General features: G+C 45.3%; 1 protein-coding gene across 1 annotated transcript in view; it reads right to left on the minus strand.

The window, feature by feature from the left end:
* The window catches only part of ATP8B3 (ATPase phospholipid transporting 8B3), a 56,826-nt gene that overhangs the window by 25,706 nt on the left and 15,488 nt on the right, over positions 1–15,632 (minus strand). Inside the window, exons 9-13 of the mRNA XM_081345824.1 lie at positions 14,564–14,714; positions 3,443–3,631; positions 2,527–2,639; positions 1,773–1,937; positions 1,064–1,175 (exon numbers count right to left, since the gene is read on the minus strand). Coding sequence (XP_081201950.1) covers positions 1,064–1,175; positions 1,773–1,937; positions 2,527–2,639; positions 3,443–3,631; positions 14,564–14,714 — 730 coding nt within the window. The remainder of the gene's footprint in view (positions 1–1,063; positions 1,176–1,772; positions 1,938–2,526; positions 2,640–3,442; positions 3,632–14,563; positions 14,715–15,632) is intronic.

Consider the following 15,632-nt stretch of genomic DNA (forward strand, 5'->3'; position numbering starts at 1 on the left):
TATATATAAACTAAAAACTATTGACAAATGTAAGAAAGTTATTTTTTATTTGATTGACAGAATAAGAAATGTATTAACTTAAATATGAGACAGTATATATTAAAGGGAAAAGAGAGGAAATATTTACTGTAATAGTTTGAGATTTGTACTAATGATATCTGTATGTAATTGAATTATTGTAACTCAGCCATCACGTTGCTTTTCAAAGATATAAATGTAACTTTAGAAAATCAATAAAATTTTAAAAAAAGAATTGTTTGGTTCTTAAACATCTCTTTTTTTGCAGTCCAATTTGTTCAGAGAAAGATGAACATACAAGTAGTCCTTGACTTACGACCACAACTGAGCCCCAAATTTATGTTGCTAAGCAAGACAGTTTTTAAGTGAATTTTGCCTTATATTAGATCTTTCTTTCCACAGTTGCTAAGTGAATCAGTGCAGTTAGTAACAAGGTTGTTAAGTGACTCTAGCTGCCCTGTTGACTTTGCTCATTAGAAGGTCGCCAAAGGCGATCACATGACCCCGGGAACACGGCGACCGTCATAAATATGGCTCAGTTGCTTAGTGTCTGAATTTTGATCCCGTGACCATGGAGATGCTGCAACAGTCGTAAGTGTGAAAAACGGTTATAAGTGACTTTTTTCAGTGCTGTTGTAAGTTTGAACGATCACTAAATGAATTCTTTTGAGTCAAGGACCACCTGTATATTTGAAAATACGGATATCTCTATCTAAATGTGTTAAGGGCATAATGAGTAATGCCTTTTAATTTATTTATACCAGGGGCCTTCAAACCTGGCCCTTTTATGACTTGTGGACTTCAACTCCCTGGCTGAGGAATTCTGGGAGTTGAAGTCCACAAGTCATAAAAGGGCCAAGTTTGAAGACCCCTGGTTTATACAGTTAATTTTTCAGATTCTGTGCTTAGCTGCGGGCGTGTCTCTTGAAGCAGAATGAAATCATTTGGATGCCTGGAAATCATTTTTCCCTCAGAAAAGAATGTCATTTCTGAAGGATTCTCCGGGACTAAAAAAAAATTAAAATGCATGAGTTGGCTGATGTACCTTGCTTATCTCCAGTTAGCACCCACACTTTGATGTCCCCCCTTTTGAGAAGATGAATGGTCTCAGGGACTCCATCTTGTAATTTGTCCTCTATGGCTGTGGCACCCAGAAGCTGAAAGAACAAAACAAGAGTCGATTGAAAATTTCACAATCCAAACTTAACAGTACAAATTTCATAGTACAGTACAGGTAGTCCCAACTGAGCCCGACATTTGAAACTACAGGCATTGGTGTAGCGATCGTTCAAAGTTACAGCATGACTGAAAAAAGTGACTGATGACCATTATTCACACTTACAGCACTTACTTTATTGCAGCATCCCTGTGGTCATGTGGTCCAAATTCGAATGCTTGGCATCTGGCATGTATTTATGACGGCTGCACTGTTGATCCCCTTTTGCAACCGTCTGAGAAGCAAAGTCAATGGGGAAGCCAGATTCACCTAACAACCTTGCTACTGACTTAACAACTGCAGTGATTCACTTAACAACAGTGGCAAGAAAGGTTGCAAAATGGAGAAAAACTCAATGAACAACTGTCTTGCTTAGCAATGGAAATCTTGGGGTTCATTTTGGACGTACATTGAGGACAACCTGGTAAAGTTCTTTTCAGCCAAATCAATATCCAATAATGTCAACTCTCAGAAATGGAACAATATCCAAGATCTCACATTGACTCAGCTGTCAATCCAGACCAAAACCAACATTTACCTGGAGATTCTGCTCAATTTCCTCATATACTGTGTCCAACGCCTGGGCCCGGCCCTGTAATAAGATGCTCGCTGCATGGTGTTTCTTCTTCCACAGAGCATACTCCTTTTTATCCAACTCTTTCATAGCCAGGCATAAAGTCCTTAAGGTCTCTGCTGCAAAACTCTGAGGGAGAGGACAAGTGTGGGTTTCTAAGGAGGTAGCATTTGCTGTGAATTTGTGTGCCTATTTATGGCATTCTCATCCAAACTCTCCTCCAGGAACTTCAGCAGTGTACATTGCAGAAGAATAACAGAGTTGGAAGGGACCTGGGAGGTCTCCTAGTCCAACCCCCTACTCCAGCAGGAAACCCTATATCATTTCAGACAAATGGTTGTCCAATCTCTTCTTAACTCAGGATTTTCCCACAGGGTCCCTGGGCGAAGAGTGATTGGCTCAAAATTAAATAGAGAAGTTAGGTGGTGTTGATTGTAATTAAAGCCATCCAGATGACAGCTAAACTGCAAGATTGAAGCCCCTTTTAACATCCGCCGATACACCTAAAAATGGGGTGGAGCTTCAGCTAGATTAGGGGTCTTCAAACGTGGTCCTTTTATGACTTGTGGACTTCTACTCCCAGAATTCCTCAGTCAGGCACGCTGGCTGAGGAATTCTGGGAGTTGAAGTCCACAAGTCATAAAAGCACCAAGTTTGAAGACCTCTGTGCTAGATAATCATGACCCCCAACCTGGCTTTTCTACAATACAAAACTTACATCCAGTGCCTTGATGGTGGAACCTTTGTTGGTCTGGTCACTATGGAGTCTTTCTAGGATCACAGAATCTGCCCCTTTGGTATAAAGCTTGATGCAATCTTCAGGGTCTTGCACTGAGAAAAAGTGATAAGGATATTTATGCAACCCTGCATTTATCTGTTGGTTTGTTTGCTTGCTAGCTTGTTAGATTCACATTCCACTTTTGCTCCAAGCACTCGGTTCTTAGGATAGGTTGACCCAAGTTATATATGAGCTTTCATGGTGAAGTCAGAACACGCAAACCTGGGTCTTTCTGCTCCTAGACCAGGGATGGTAAATGTTTTGGGCTCAGTGTGTCAAAAATTCAGAAAATGCCTAACTTGACTTTGCTGGCATGTCACACAACCTACTCATCTCCAACACAAAAAAACAACAATTCTCTATCTCCCACCAGTCAGTTAGAACTGAAGAAGCTTCTTGGATGAGAAGCAAAATGTTTTCAAAGCAAAAAACCAAGGAGGTCCAGTTGCCTATTGGAAAAAGCACCTTTGGAATATCTCCCGGCTTATTTTGTCTTAAAACAATTAAATTTAATTTTAATTTATCCCAATTCAATAGCAGGTAAGGAGTGAACATGCAGGCACAGACAAAAAAAATCCTTATCTGCTGCCTTCACTTTTCCTCTGCCAATTTTGGCTCAGATTTTAAGGCAGTTTTGTTTCTCACCAGATTTACTTAGTTGTATTAATTTATACACCATCACTTCCGATGGTTCTAAGCTGCTTTCAATAAAATAGATGTTTCTGCCTAATCCTCCTTAAAAAGAAATTCTCCAGTTTTTAAAAAGATGTTCTTTCCAATCCTGCACATTTGCCCAAATACCTTGCAGCTCAGCAAAAATATGCACAGAAAGAGTATCAGAAGAGTCCATACTTACCTAAAACAGACATTCGTTTTCTTACACTGTTGAAATCTAGCAATGCCAGCACCTTGTAAGTCCGTTGTATGCCCAGCTCACTTATTGTGATGCTATCTTGAGTGCGGGAGAGAAAGACATACCCCAGATTTCTGGCAGCTGTTACCAGGGCTTCTTCATCTGGTGAAGCAGCTTGGTAAACAAGCTCATCTAAGAACAAAAGATTAGACCATGATCGAAAGAGTGTCCCAGAAGTTTAATGAAAAGGACTAGGGGTGACGTGATAGCAGTGTACCAATATCTCAGGGCAGCCACAAAGAAGGTGGGATCAACCTATTCTCCAAAACACCTGAAGGCAGAACAAGAAGCAACAGATGGAAACTAATCAAGGAGAGAACCAATCTAGTTCTAGGGAGAAATTTCCTAACAGTGAGCAAAATTACAAAAATTACAATTAAAATAACAGAAAAATCTTGCCTTCAGAAGTTGTGGGTACTCCATCACTGGAGGTTTTTAAGAAGAGATTGGACAACCCTTTGTCTGGAATGGTATTAGGGTTTCCTGCTTGAGCAGGGGCTGGACTAGAAGACCTCCAAGTTCCCTTCCAACTCCATTATTCTATTACACTGTTGTTCTGTTAAATTCAGTCCAGATTAGGAATCTGAACATTTTTCCCCCAAACATGTTAAGTTCAATTTTGGGAACTTCTGCATAGAAAAAAGTCTTTGTGTTAACGTTTGTACATATTTTAGTGAAAATGATGGATTTAAAACAAAGACATTCTTGTTTGCAAACACACCCAAATCTATCATTGCAAATAGTCCTCGAATTACAACCACAATTGGGATTGGAATTTCTGTTGTGAAACAAGGGACAGTTGTTAAGTGAGTTATGCCCAGTTTTATGTTATTTTTTTTGGCATGGTTGTTAAGCGAATCTGTGTAGTTGTGAATTGAATCATGTGGTCGTTAAGCAAATCTAGCTTTCCCCATTGACTTTGCTTGTTGGAAAAGAGCTGGGAAAGTCGCAAAGGGCAATCACGTGGTCCTGGGATCCTGCAACGATCAAAAATACGTTCGTGTTGCCAAGCATCCGAATTTTGATCATGGGGGTGCTGCAAAACAGTCATAAATGCAAGGACCAGTTGTAAGTCACTGTTTTCAGCACTGGGGTTAACTTTGAACAGTCTGTTGTAATTGAGAATTCCCTGTACTGCATTCCAATTACATTTGCCTAATGTAAGTTTTGCAAATCTATATGCAACCCACTCCCAATGGTTTCGGAGCAGCTAATAAACCAGATAAACGTATGAAACCCAGGCATTAAAAGCATATCATTGTCACTGACCAATGGAGCTCGCTGGAGCTCTTGAGAACTGGAGCCCAAACCACACTGAAGGTCCCTTCTGAATCTTATTAGAAATGCCAAAAACTGCTTCATGGATTAATGCAAATATTTGTGCCTTGGTGGAGCAGTGGGCTAATGCCTCCTTAAGTAACACCAGCTGCCTACAATTAGTGCAGGTTCGAGTCCCACCAGGCTCAAGGTTGACTCAGCCTTCCATCTTTCCGAGGTAGGTAAAATGAGGACCCAGATTGTTGGGAGCAATAAGCTGACTTTGTAATAATGCCGCTTGGGGGGGGGGGCGAAAGCCCTAATAAGCAGGCATATACATAGAATGAAGGCTATTGCTAAGCACATTGATTTGTGCTTTAGATTGTAAGCCACCCTGAGTCTTCGGAGAAGGGCGGGATATAAATGGGATTAAAAAACAAAACAAAACAAAACACCAGTAGATGCTGTTATTTTTTTGTGTGTTGAAAATGGATGACACTGCAAATCATTAGTGATGCTTCTAGAGCAGACACAGATGTTGAACCCAAGTGGTTAAGAGAATTCCATAACACCCTTTCAAGATAACAATGACAGTAGCACTTAGTCTTATATACTGCTTTTTAGTTCTTTACAGTCCTCTCTAAGTGGTTTACAAAGTCAGCCTATTAGCTCCCCCCCACCCCCCACAACAATCTGGATCCTCATTTTACTAAACTTGGAAGGATGGAAGGCTGAGTCAACCTCGAGCCCATAAGGATCGAACAGCTGGCAGTGGGCAGAGTTAACCTGCAATATTGCATTCTAACTACTGCACCACCTCAGCTCCTCTTTTAAAGATAATGTGGATGGTTATTGTTTTTTTTTTGTTTTTGTTTTATACTGGTTTTTTATTGTTTGCAAGCCATCCAGAGTCACTGAGAATGAGTGGGCAGCCATATGAAACTTCTAAATACTGTAAATAAATTGTAGAATCCAATCTGGGTCGGTCAACCGGACCAGAAGAGGTTTAGTCTTCTGAGGTTCCGGACTCGTGCTGGGGCCCATTCTGAGGGAATTTCTCTCTAGCACAGGGGTGTCCAAACTTTTTTCAAAGAGGGCCAGATTGGATGAAGTGAACATGCTGGAGGGCCGAACATTTTTCCGAACATTATAACAACCTCAAAATTCAGAGCTGTTTTCAAACAGGTACAAAATTCTTGCATGAAAATACCCTTGGGCATATGTGTATGTGTGTGTTTGTGTGTGTGTGTGTGTGTGTGTGTGTGTGTGTGTCGCTCCCAGGAGGCCCCCTAAGCACGGCCGTCTGGAGGTGCGTCCTCCCTCCCCTCCAAAGCACGCAGCACACCCCCCGCCCTTCCCCGGACGTCGCCTTCGCCCAGGGGAGCCAGAGGGCTTCGTAGCCGGGGCAGCTCCGGCGGCAAAGAAGGCGCGCCCTGATTCTCCCGGGCCAGGCCTGCCCCGCCGCTGCCTCACCTTCCTCCCTGCTGAGGAGGAGAGAACCAGCACCGCACGCCCCAACCCGCTAGCCGCACCCTGGTAGCCTCCGCCACCCGCACCGGGCTCAGCACCTCGCTGGGAAGGAGGGGCGCTCCTGCCCCGCCCAGCAGAGTCGCGGCTTACCTGGGCCGCGACTGGAAGGCATTCTGCATGTGCCCAGAGGCACCACGCCCCTCTGCCAATGCAGGCGGCCCCTCTCTTGAAACCAAAAAGCAGCTCTCCCCAATTTCTGTAAGCCCCCTCCCCCCGCCACCTTTCCCCTAAAGAACGCCACAGCCAGCTTTCCGTGCAGGAGCCTTGCGCCCCCCGTGCGCCGGCTCCCTCGCCCGGTCAGCCCCTCCAGTCTTTCGCAGAAGAAATGGGCTGATAGATGTTGGTGGAAAGGACCCCCCACCCCTTGCCTCGCCTTGAGGCTGCTGAAGAGCCTCCAGCAATGACCCGACCTACTTCCCTCGCTTGCCTTCTCCAACTCCAAACTCGCGTGTCCTACGCTTGTCTTCCAAGTTTGGGCGGTGACATCAGGATCGGGCTTCCGATGCGGCCCTCTCACTGCCCTCCCTCCTGTGGCAGACAGTCTTCTGCTTGCCGCCCTCAATCAGAAGGGAGGGCCGTGGGAGGGCTGCATTTTCACAGAGTAGGGAGGGCTGTTAGAGGGCCGTATTAAACCACCCCCCGGGCCGCAAATGGCCCGCGGGCCGGACTTTGGACATGCCTGCTCTAGCAGAATGTATGACCCATTCTGGCAGAGAGAGGTTCCCTGAGGCTGGGCTCCAACATAAGTCCGAAAGCTCAGGAGACTAAAGTTCTGGTTCCTTGACCGACCCAGATTGGATCCTATGCTACAGTTCCTTTAGTGACCATTCAAAATTACAACGGCACTGAACAAAGTGACTTATGATCATTTTTCACACTTACAGCTGTTGCAGCATCCCCTTGGTCACGTGATCAAAATTCAGATGCTTGGCAACTGACTCACATTTATGTCCGGTGCAGTGTCCCGGAGTCATGTGATCCCCTTTTGCGACCTTCTGACCAGCAAAGTCAATGAGGAAGCCAGATTCGCTTAACAACTGTGTTACTCATTTAACAATTGCAGTGATTCACTTAACAACTGTGGCAAGTAAAGTCATAAAATGGGGCAAAATTCACTTAACAAATATCTCACTTAGAAACAAAAATCTGGGGCTCAATTGTGGTCATAAGTCAAGGACTACCTGTATTATCCTGGGACATGTATATTTGCCTTCCTTCATAAAATCAAGCCATCAATCATCCTATTGCTTCCTGGGGGATTGTGGGTAATCTTCTGCTTTAGATGGGTATAAGCAAGAGAACTGATTTCACCAGGACCTATTTACTACATCTCCCCCTTCTGTGCTCACTACAATAAAGCAGAAAATATGTAGGAACTATTGGCTTGCCATTGTAACAAATGAAGTGTACTTGAAATATTCTGACCTTGTAAAACATTTTAAATCTTAGAGGGAAAAAAGGTCTGGGCTAGCAACCTTTTTTCAAGGAAACCCACTTGAGGTTTATGCTGGCATCTTTAGATATCTTACCTTTTATTCTTCCTGACTTTCAAAACCTCGAGTGTATTTTTTTATTATTTCTGCTGTGGCTGTTCTTGGGCTATTAACGGTTGCCAGGAATTGTTGTTTTTATTATTGCTCCTTTATAGTGTCTTGTAAACCATTTCACAAATGTTTAGTTGAAAGGCAATAAAAACCCTCACAGGATTAGACTGAACATAAAAAGTGTGTATGTGTTGTGGGGGTGATCGGGAAGCCATCTATGCTTCTCTCGGAGCCTTTGATAATAGAATAAATACACAGAAACCATCCTATGATTCTTCAGATGCTGTGATGTGTCCATAACTACTCTGATCAGAATTGTGCAAGCCTTAGAATTCTCTGCAATATTTCATGAAAGTGAAAGTTGGACTTTGAAGAAGCAAGAAGGGAAGAGTATTGACGCTTTTGAACTTTGGTGTTGTGGAAGACTCCTGAGAATTTTGTGGACAGCCAAGAAAATAAACAAATGGCTCATTGAACAAATCTCTCTCAAGACACGAATGGCCAGGTTCAAATGATCCTACTTGGAATACATTATGTCTGTAGAAGGCTTTAATGCTGAGAAAGGTAGACTGGGAATATTACATCTACATAGAGAGACTCATGCAGTGAGGTACTCCAAGACTCTGTCTATACTCTTCAACATCTTCCTAAACATCCCAAAAGAGCTTTTTCCAAAGGAAACTGGACTTTGTTTTTCCTTGAAGACATCTTGCTTCTCATCCAAGAAGCTTCTTCAGTTCAGAACTGAAGCAGTTTCAGGACAACCATGACCTGGATGACTGAGAATCTCATTCAAAAATGACTTAGATGAGGGGATAGAACTCATCAAATTTGCAGATAACACCGAGCTGGGGAGAATAGTTAGCACTTTAAGATAGGCTTAAGATTCAGAAAGATCGTGACAGAGTTGAACACTGGGACATATCCAACAAAATGTAATTCAGTGGTGAGAAAAATAATGTTTTAAACTTAGACAAGAAAAACCAAATGAACAGGTACAGAATAGGTGATGCCTTGCTCAACAGTAAGAACTGGAGAGGGAGTTAGAGGTCCTGGTGGATAATAACTTAAGTTGCAGGAACTGGGTATGTCTATTTAACAAAAAGAAGGACTAGAGATGACATGATAGTAGTGTTCCAATATCTAAGGGGGTGCCACAAAGAAGAGGATGGGGTCAAGCTATTCTCCAAAGCATCTGAAGGCAGGACAAGAAGCACTGGATGGAAGATAATCAAGGAGAGAAGCAACCTAGAACTAAAAAGAACTTTTCTGATGGTTAGAACAAATAATCAGTGGAACAACTTGCTTCCAGAAGTTGTGAATGCTCCAACACTTGAGGTTTTAAAGAAGAGATTGGACAACCACTTTCTGAAATGGTATAGGGCCTCCTGCTTGAACAGGGGGTTGGACTAGAAGACCTCCAAGGTCGCTTCCAATTCTGTTATTCTGTTAAGTATGGGTCAGCAGTATGTTGCAACCACCAAAAAAGCCAATGGAGTCCGAGACTGTATGAACAGGGATGCAGCATCGAGATAATGGGAAGTGTTAATACTTGAAGGCAAGGCAAGAACCAGTGGATGGAAGATCAAAGCTTGAACGAAGGAAGAATTTCCTGATTTTGAGAATTATTAAGCTTTGGCTTAATAATGAAGTTGAGGGGGTTACAGCACTGAAGGTTTTCAAGAAAAGATAGGGCAACCATTTATCCAAAATGGTAGGAGGACTCTGAGCTGGGAGTTGGAGGAGAAGACATTCAAGATCCCTTCCAACCCTTTGATTCTAAACTTCACAATAGCATATTCTGTTACTTTGAAGTTTGATTTCTGCTGGTGTAGAGGTGTTATAATGACTTGCCATAAATACTGTTCTTGACACAGGTACAATAACCATACCTGTTGCCAACACCTGTTTTGTTCCTCAAAACAAAACTGTATTTCTTTCAGCATTTTTTGTAACTTGGGGAGGCACCCTCTTTTGTCATACCTCAGCTGTACAGGTAATCAGATTAGAAAGAGAAAGGGAGGCTCAAGTGTCATTGAATTAATTGAAGTTTCAACAGAAGATTTTAATATCTTCATATCTAATGTCAAGCAATGCCAGCCCTAGCAATGAAATGCTGTCAAGCAAATCAGATGGTTCAGATGCCAATACAAGAACCAAAACAGGGGACATCTTTTTCAGTGAAATGGGTTCTGCCTCTCACCAGTATGCTCAAAAGACCTACTGGCTTCTTGGAAAAGTGGCAAATACATATCTGAAGTGTTTCTGGGACATAGCTTAGACCAGGGGTCTTCAAACATGGCCCTTTTATGACTTGTGGACTTCAACTCCCAGAATTCCTCAGCCAAGGAGTTGAAGTTCACAAGTCATAAAAGAGCCAAGTTTGAAGACCCCTGGCTTAGACATTCCAGCCCTTCCAGTCCCCATCTGAACTTTCTGTCTGAGTACAGGCTGTCTCTCTGCTGAGGTCAACTTAAATCTTTTCCTGAAGATCACAGCAGAACCTGAAGCCCACATAAACTCTACTCTTTGGGGGTGCGAGAGGACTCAGTATCCAAAGACGAGAGCCAGTTTGGCCTAGTGGTTAAGGCACCAGGCTAGAAAGCGGGAGACCATGAATTCAAGTCCTGCCTTAGTCATGAAAGCAAGCTGGGTGATCTTGGCCCAGTCACTCCCTTTGAGCCCAACCCACTTCACAAGATTGTTGTTGTGGGGGAAAATAAGATGGATATGTTCACCTCCTTGAGTTATTTGTAAAAACAGTAAAGGCGGGTGTAGTGTATGCAGCTTAGCATACACGTGTGACAGCTACTGAAGGAGGTGCGGAGCTGGACAGCTCCGGGCAGGAACAGCGTTCGGCAGAAAAGCAGGATTTAAAGGGACAGCATTCGGCGGGAGAGCCGGATTTAAAGGGATTGGCTGACCCGAAGCAGGGGTTTAACTCTATTGGCCAGGTATTCACCTGGCCAGGTATAAAGGTGACGGGTACCCTTTGTTCCTCCATTCTGGACCATGTTTCCCTCCTAATAAAGTCATGCACGCTTGAAGTCTGAGTCTCTGTGATCCTCAAACCCGACACAACAATTGGCAACGAAGGTGGGATCCTGTTCCAAAGGGCAGTAGGACATCCCATCTGGCAGGGAATCATCGCCTGAAGCGGAACAGGATTGATTGGATCGCTCGAGATGTCTCAGGACGGTCAGGCTCCCATGGCTCAGGTCGGTCAAGCCCCCATGGCACCAGTCAGGCTAGGCAGAAGCTGCTGGCCAGACCAGGGCTGACTCTCAAGCAAGTGCAGGAGGAAGTACTGGCCTGGGAGCTAGCTGAGAAGCCAGAGCCGACTGAGACCAACCAAGGAAATCAGAGTATCACCGTCCATCGGACACACGGGGCCGGAGGGAGCAGCACAGGGGATCTGGAGACGGAGGTGGGCGCTCTACAGCTCAGAGCCCCCCACCCAATGGGACAGTGTGATAGCCTGAGGGGTCAATGGACCACAGCTGCGGCCAACAGCCAGGACAGGAAATGCTCCGGTTGTAAGTGTGGCTCGACCAAGCAGAAATGTGCCGGCTGTGGGGGGAACCATCATCGTTCCGCATGCAAGTTCAGAACGGCCAAATGTTGAGTGTGTGGCAAGTCGGAACCGGGACACGCTGCACGAGGTGGATGCTGAAGCTCACCTGGCGTCAGGTACTGGAGCTCCGAAACACACTGTGTCCATCAGCCACACAGAGAGCAGAGGGGCGGTGTGTAATACGGGGGCTCGACAATCACTCACCGGTTGCAGTTTGGAGTTAGTGTAGCTCCAGGCATCTTTCAAGAGGTGATGGAGCGTACACTAAAGGGTATACCGGGAGTCTGCCCATACTTTGACGATGTCCTTATAGCAGGGGACTCAGAGGAGGTTCTGGCAGAACGTCTGCGGGCAGTTTTGGGAAGATTCTGTGCTGCTGGCCTTAAGCTCAAGAGGGATAAGTGCAGCATTGGGGTTCCAGAGACAGAATTTTTGGGGTTTAGAATTGATGCTCAGGGAGTTCACCCCACAGCATCTAAGGTGAAAGCAATCAAAGAGGTACCCATGCCAAAAAATAAAGCGGAGTTGCAAGCCTTCCTGGGGTTACTTAACTTTTATCACGCTTTTTTACCCCACAAGGCATCTATTGCTGAACCTTTGCACAGGTTATTGGACAAACACTCCACATGGAACTGGACAAAAACACATGATTCCAGCTTCCTGGCACTAAAAAACCTCCTGGCAAGCAATGCCACCATTACCCATTTCATAGAAACCAAACCAATTTGCATTGCTTGTGATGCATCCCCCTAAGGAGTGGGGGCTGTATTGAGCCACCTGGAAGAGGATGGCAGACAAGTCCCTATTGCTTATTACTCTAGGACGTTGTCAGCGGCGGAGAGGAATTATGCACAAATAGACAAGGAAGCCCTGGCAATAGTTGCTGGAGTAAAGAAATTCCACAACTATTTGTATGGTAGGGATTTCACTATTTTTACAGATCATAAACCGTTACTTGGTCTGTTCACCACAGACAAGCAAACCCCACATATCATGTCACCCAGAATGCTCCGGTGGTCCATTTTCCTTTCAGCCTACTCCTGTAAACTAGTACAGAAGCTGGGCAAGGAAATGGGCCACGCTGATGGCCTGAGCAGACTGCCCTTAAACAATACGGAACCAGACCCAGCACCTGCAGCTCAAATACTGAACATTCAGGATCTGCCAGAGTGTCCTCTCAGTGCCACTGACATCGCAGCTGAAACGGCAACAGATAAAATATTAAGTAGGGTCCATACGTGGGTGACCACAGGGTGGCAAGACAAATCTCCTGGGCCAGAATTCATGGCATATTTCACCAGGTGGCACGAGTTATCATCACACAGGGGCTGCCTATTGTGGGGTTGCAGGGTCATCATACCTCACACATTGAGACACAAGGTGTTACACTCATTACACGAGGGTCACCCTGGGGTAGTGCGGATGAAGGCGTTGGCAAGAAGTTATCTGTGGTGGCCAGGCCTGGACAAGGATATTGAGAACCAGGTAGCAGGCTGCTACACCTGCCAAAGATTGTGGCCACCACAGCCCCATGCCCCAGTCCACAAATGGGAAGAAACACACACACCCTGGTCCAGGATTCACATCGATTATGCTGGCCCCTTGCACAATCAATCATTCTTGGTAGTGGTTGACAGTCACTCCAAATGTTTGGAGGTGATACCTGTCAGTAGCATGACCACAACAGGTACAGTCCAGGTGCTCTTGGGGCTCTTTGCCACTCATGGTCTTCCTGATTTATTGGTCTCTGATAACGGTCCACAATTTACCTCCTCGGAATTCCAGGCCTTTCTGAAGACCCATGGGATTAGACACGTCACTTCTGCTCCCTTTCACCCTTCGACTAATGGCTTGGCTGAGTGCATGGTGCGCACCACAAAAGATGCATTGAATCGCATCATCCAAGGAAACTGGAAACAACATTTGGCCAAATTTTTACTACATCAACACACCACTCCCTGCACTGTTACCGGGAAGAGCCCAGCAGAACTCCGTTGGGGACGGCGCCTCACAACCACCTTGGACAGACTACACCCTGACAGAGTAGCAGCAGTCACATACCACCCAAAAGTCACCAGGGAATTTTCAAAGGGGGACTCTGTGTGGGCAAGGAACTACAGCTCTGGGGATGCATGGGTGCAGAGGGAAGTGGTGGAGCGAATGGGGCCACTGTCTTACATTATAGGGATGGAGGGGGGCCTCCAGTGGAGGAGACACATTGATCAGCTCAGGCGTCGAGCACCTGAAAAAGGTCCTGACAGCAACATTCTGGGGGCCCTGCCTGATCCTGAGTCCACTCAGAGGGGTCAGAGGGACACAATAATCAGGGAAGTATTTCCCAATATAGGGGGGTTAGAACAATCCCGACCCCACCAACACCTGGACCTGAGTGATGGAACTACCTCAGCTGGAGGAAGCCCTGGGAGCCCACAGCACCACAGGACCCAGGTGGACCGGCAGTCCTCCTCACCGGGAACATCATCACCTGAATTGGGGAAAATCCCCAGCGCCAGGCCAGAGGCCTTCAAAAGCAACACCGGGCCTGAGGGGAAAGAACCCCTGAGGCATTCTGGCAGGACCCACAGGACTCCTGCCTATCTCTCAGAATACGTACTAATGTAAGGGGGCAGGGGAAGATTGTGGGAAATCAATGTGTATATAGAATGTGGGGGGGATGAGAAGTTGGAAATGGAAGTGGGGTATTATTCTGGCTATGGGGGAAGAGGTGTAGTGTATGCAGCTTAGCATACACGTGTGACAGCTACTGAAGGAGGCACGGAGCTGAACAGCTCCGGGCAGGAACAGCATTCGGCGGGAAAGCAGGATTTAAAGGGATTGGCTGACCCGCCGGCGCGAAGCAAGGGTTTAACTCTATTGGCCAGGTATTCACCTGGCCAGGTATAAAGGTGACGGGTACCCTTTGTTCCTCCATTCTGGACCACATTTCCCTCCTAATGAAGTCATGCACGCTTGAAGTCTGAGTCTCTGTGATCCTTGAACCCGACACAACAGCGGGATGCAAAGTTTAAGACCCCCCCCCCAAGTACTAGAGATAAACTTTTTTGTTACCTCCAGTCCCGGCCTGTTCTAGCTTCACTCATGACCATCTCCTACAAAACTGAGATGACTAAAAGTAGAATCAACTACTAGTCTACTCACTTTCTTTCTCCTCCACCATGACGGTGTGACACAGAGCAATTAACCGCATGTATTCCCTCACAATCGGGTCCTGGTTATGCCGGATGGTATCCAAAAGCAACTGATCATGAAATTCCAGTTTCTTGTCTATGTATTTGTTCCAGCTCAAATCCTTGGGGGAAAAGACAAACAAGGGTTAGCGATGAGCTTGGAAACCACCAGGATAATTTCCCCATTTATATTGGTTGGCTCTGAAACTGTGTAAACCCACATCTTGGGAGTGTCTATGGAGATTTTCAACCATCAAGGTCATCATGGTTGTCCCAAAGATGCTTTTTCCAAAAGGCAACTGGAATTTCTTGGTGGTTTTTTTTTCCTTTGAAAAGATTTCACTTTTCATCCAGGAAGCTTCTTCAGTTCAGAACTTCAGAAGAAGAACTGGAGAAGCTTCCTGGATGAGAAGTGAAACATTTTCAAAGAAAAAGCCAAGGAAGTCCAGTTGCCTCTTGGAAAAAGGACCTTTGGGACCTCATCTTGGGAAGGAGGGGAAAAAAAACATAAGAGTTCAGGGGTGGGGGGGCATTTTCTTTGCCTGAGGCTCACTTCCTTGTCAGAGGTTCCCAGGACACAGGAGCATCACTGGATGGATTGTTGCTCAAATATTTTGCTCAGTTTTGAAGCTCTTTCACTTCCTATAGCCTTTTGTTTACACCCTTATTTTGGGGCGTGGAGGGATATAAACAGAACGACAATTGTAGAGCTGAAATTTTGCCACTGAGCTTTAGCAGTGTCAAATTGGGAGAGAGCACCAACAGGGCTTGGAAAATCACAGCTGACCCACAATCTCTGGGTTGCCTGCTTATGTTTTATTGGCCTCTGCTGCTGCACCCTGGTTCAATAAGCTCCACCCCATATTTAAAACTCACTCTCAAAGCTGGGAATGGGGAACTGTCACTTTCCAGATGTTGCTGGAAATTACAGGTAATTCTGGACTTACGACCATAACTGAGACCAGAATTTCTGTGGGTAAGCAAGGTGATAATGGAGACATGTCCAATTTTATGATCTTTCTTTGTCGTGTCATTTATTA

Source organism: Vipera berus (assembly GCF_964194415.1).
Source record: "Vipera berus genome assembly, chromosome: 1".
Lineage (NCBI taxonomy): Eukaryota > Metazoa > Chordata > Lepidosauria > Squamata > Viperidae > Vipera > Vipera berus.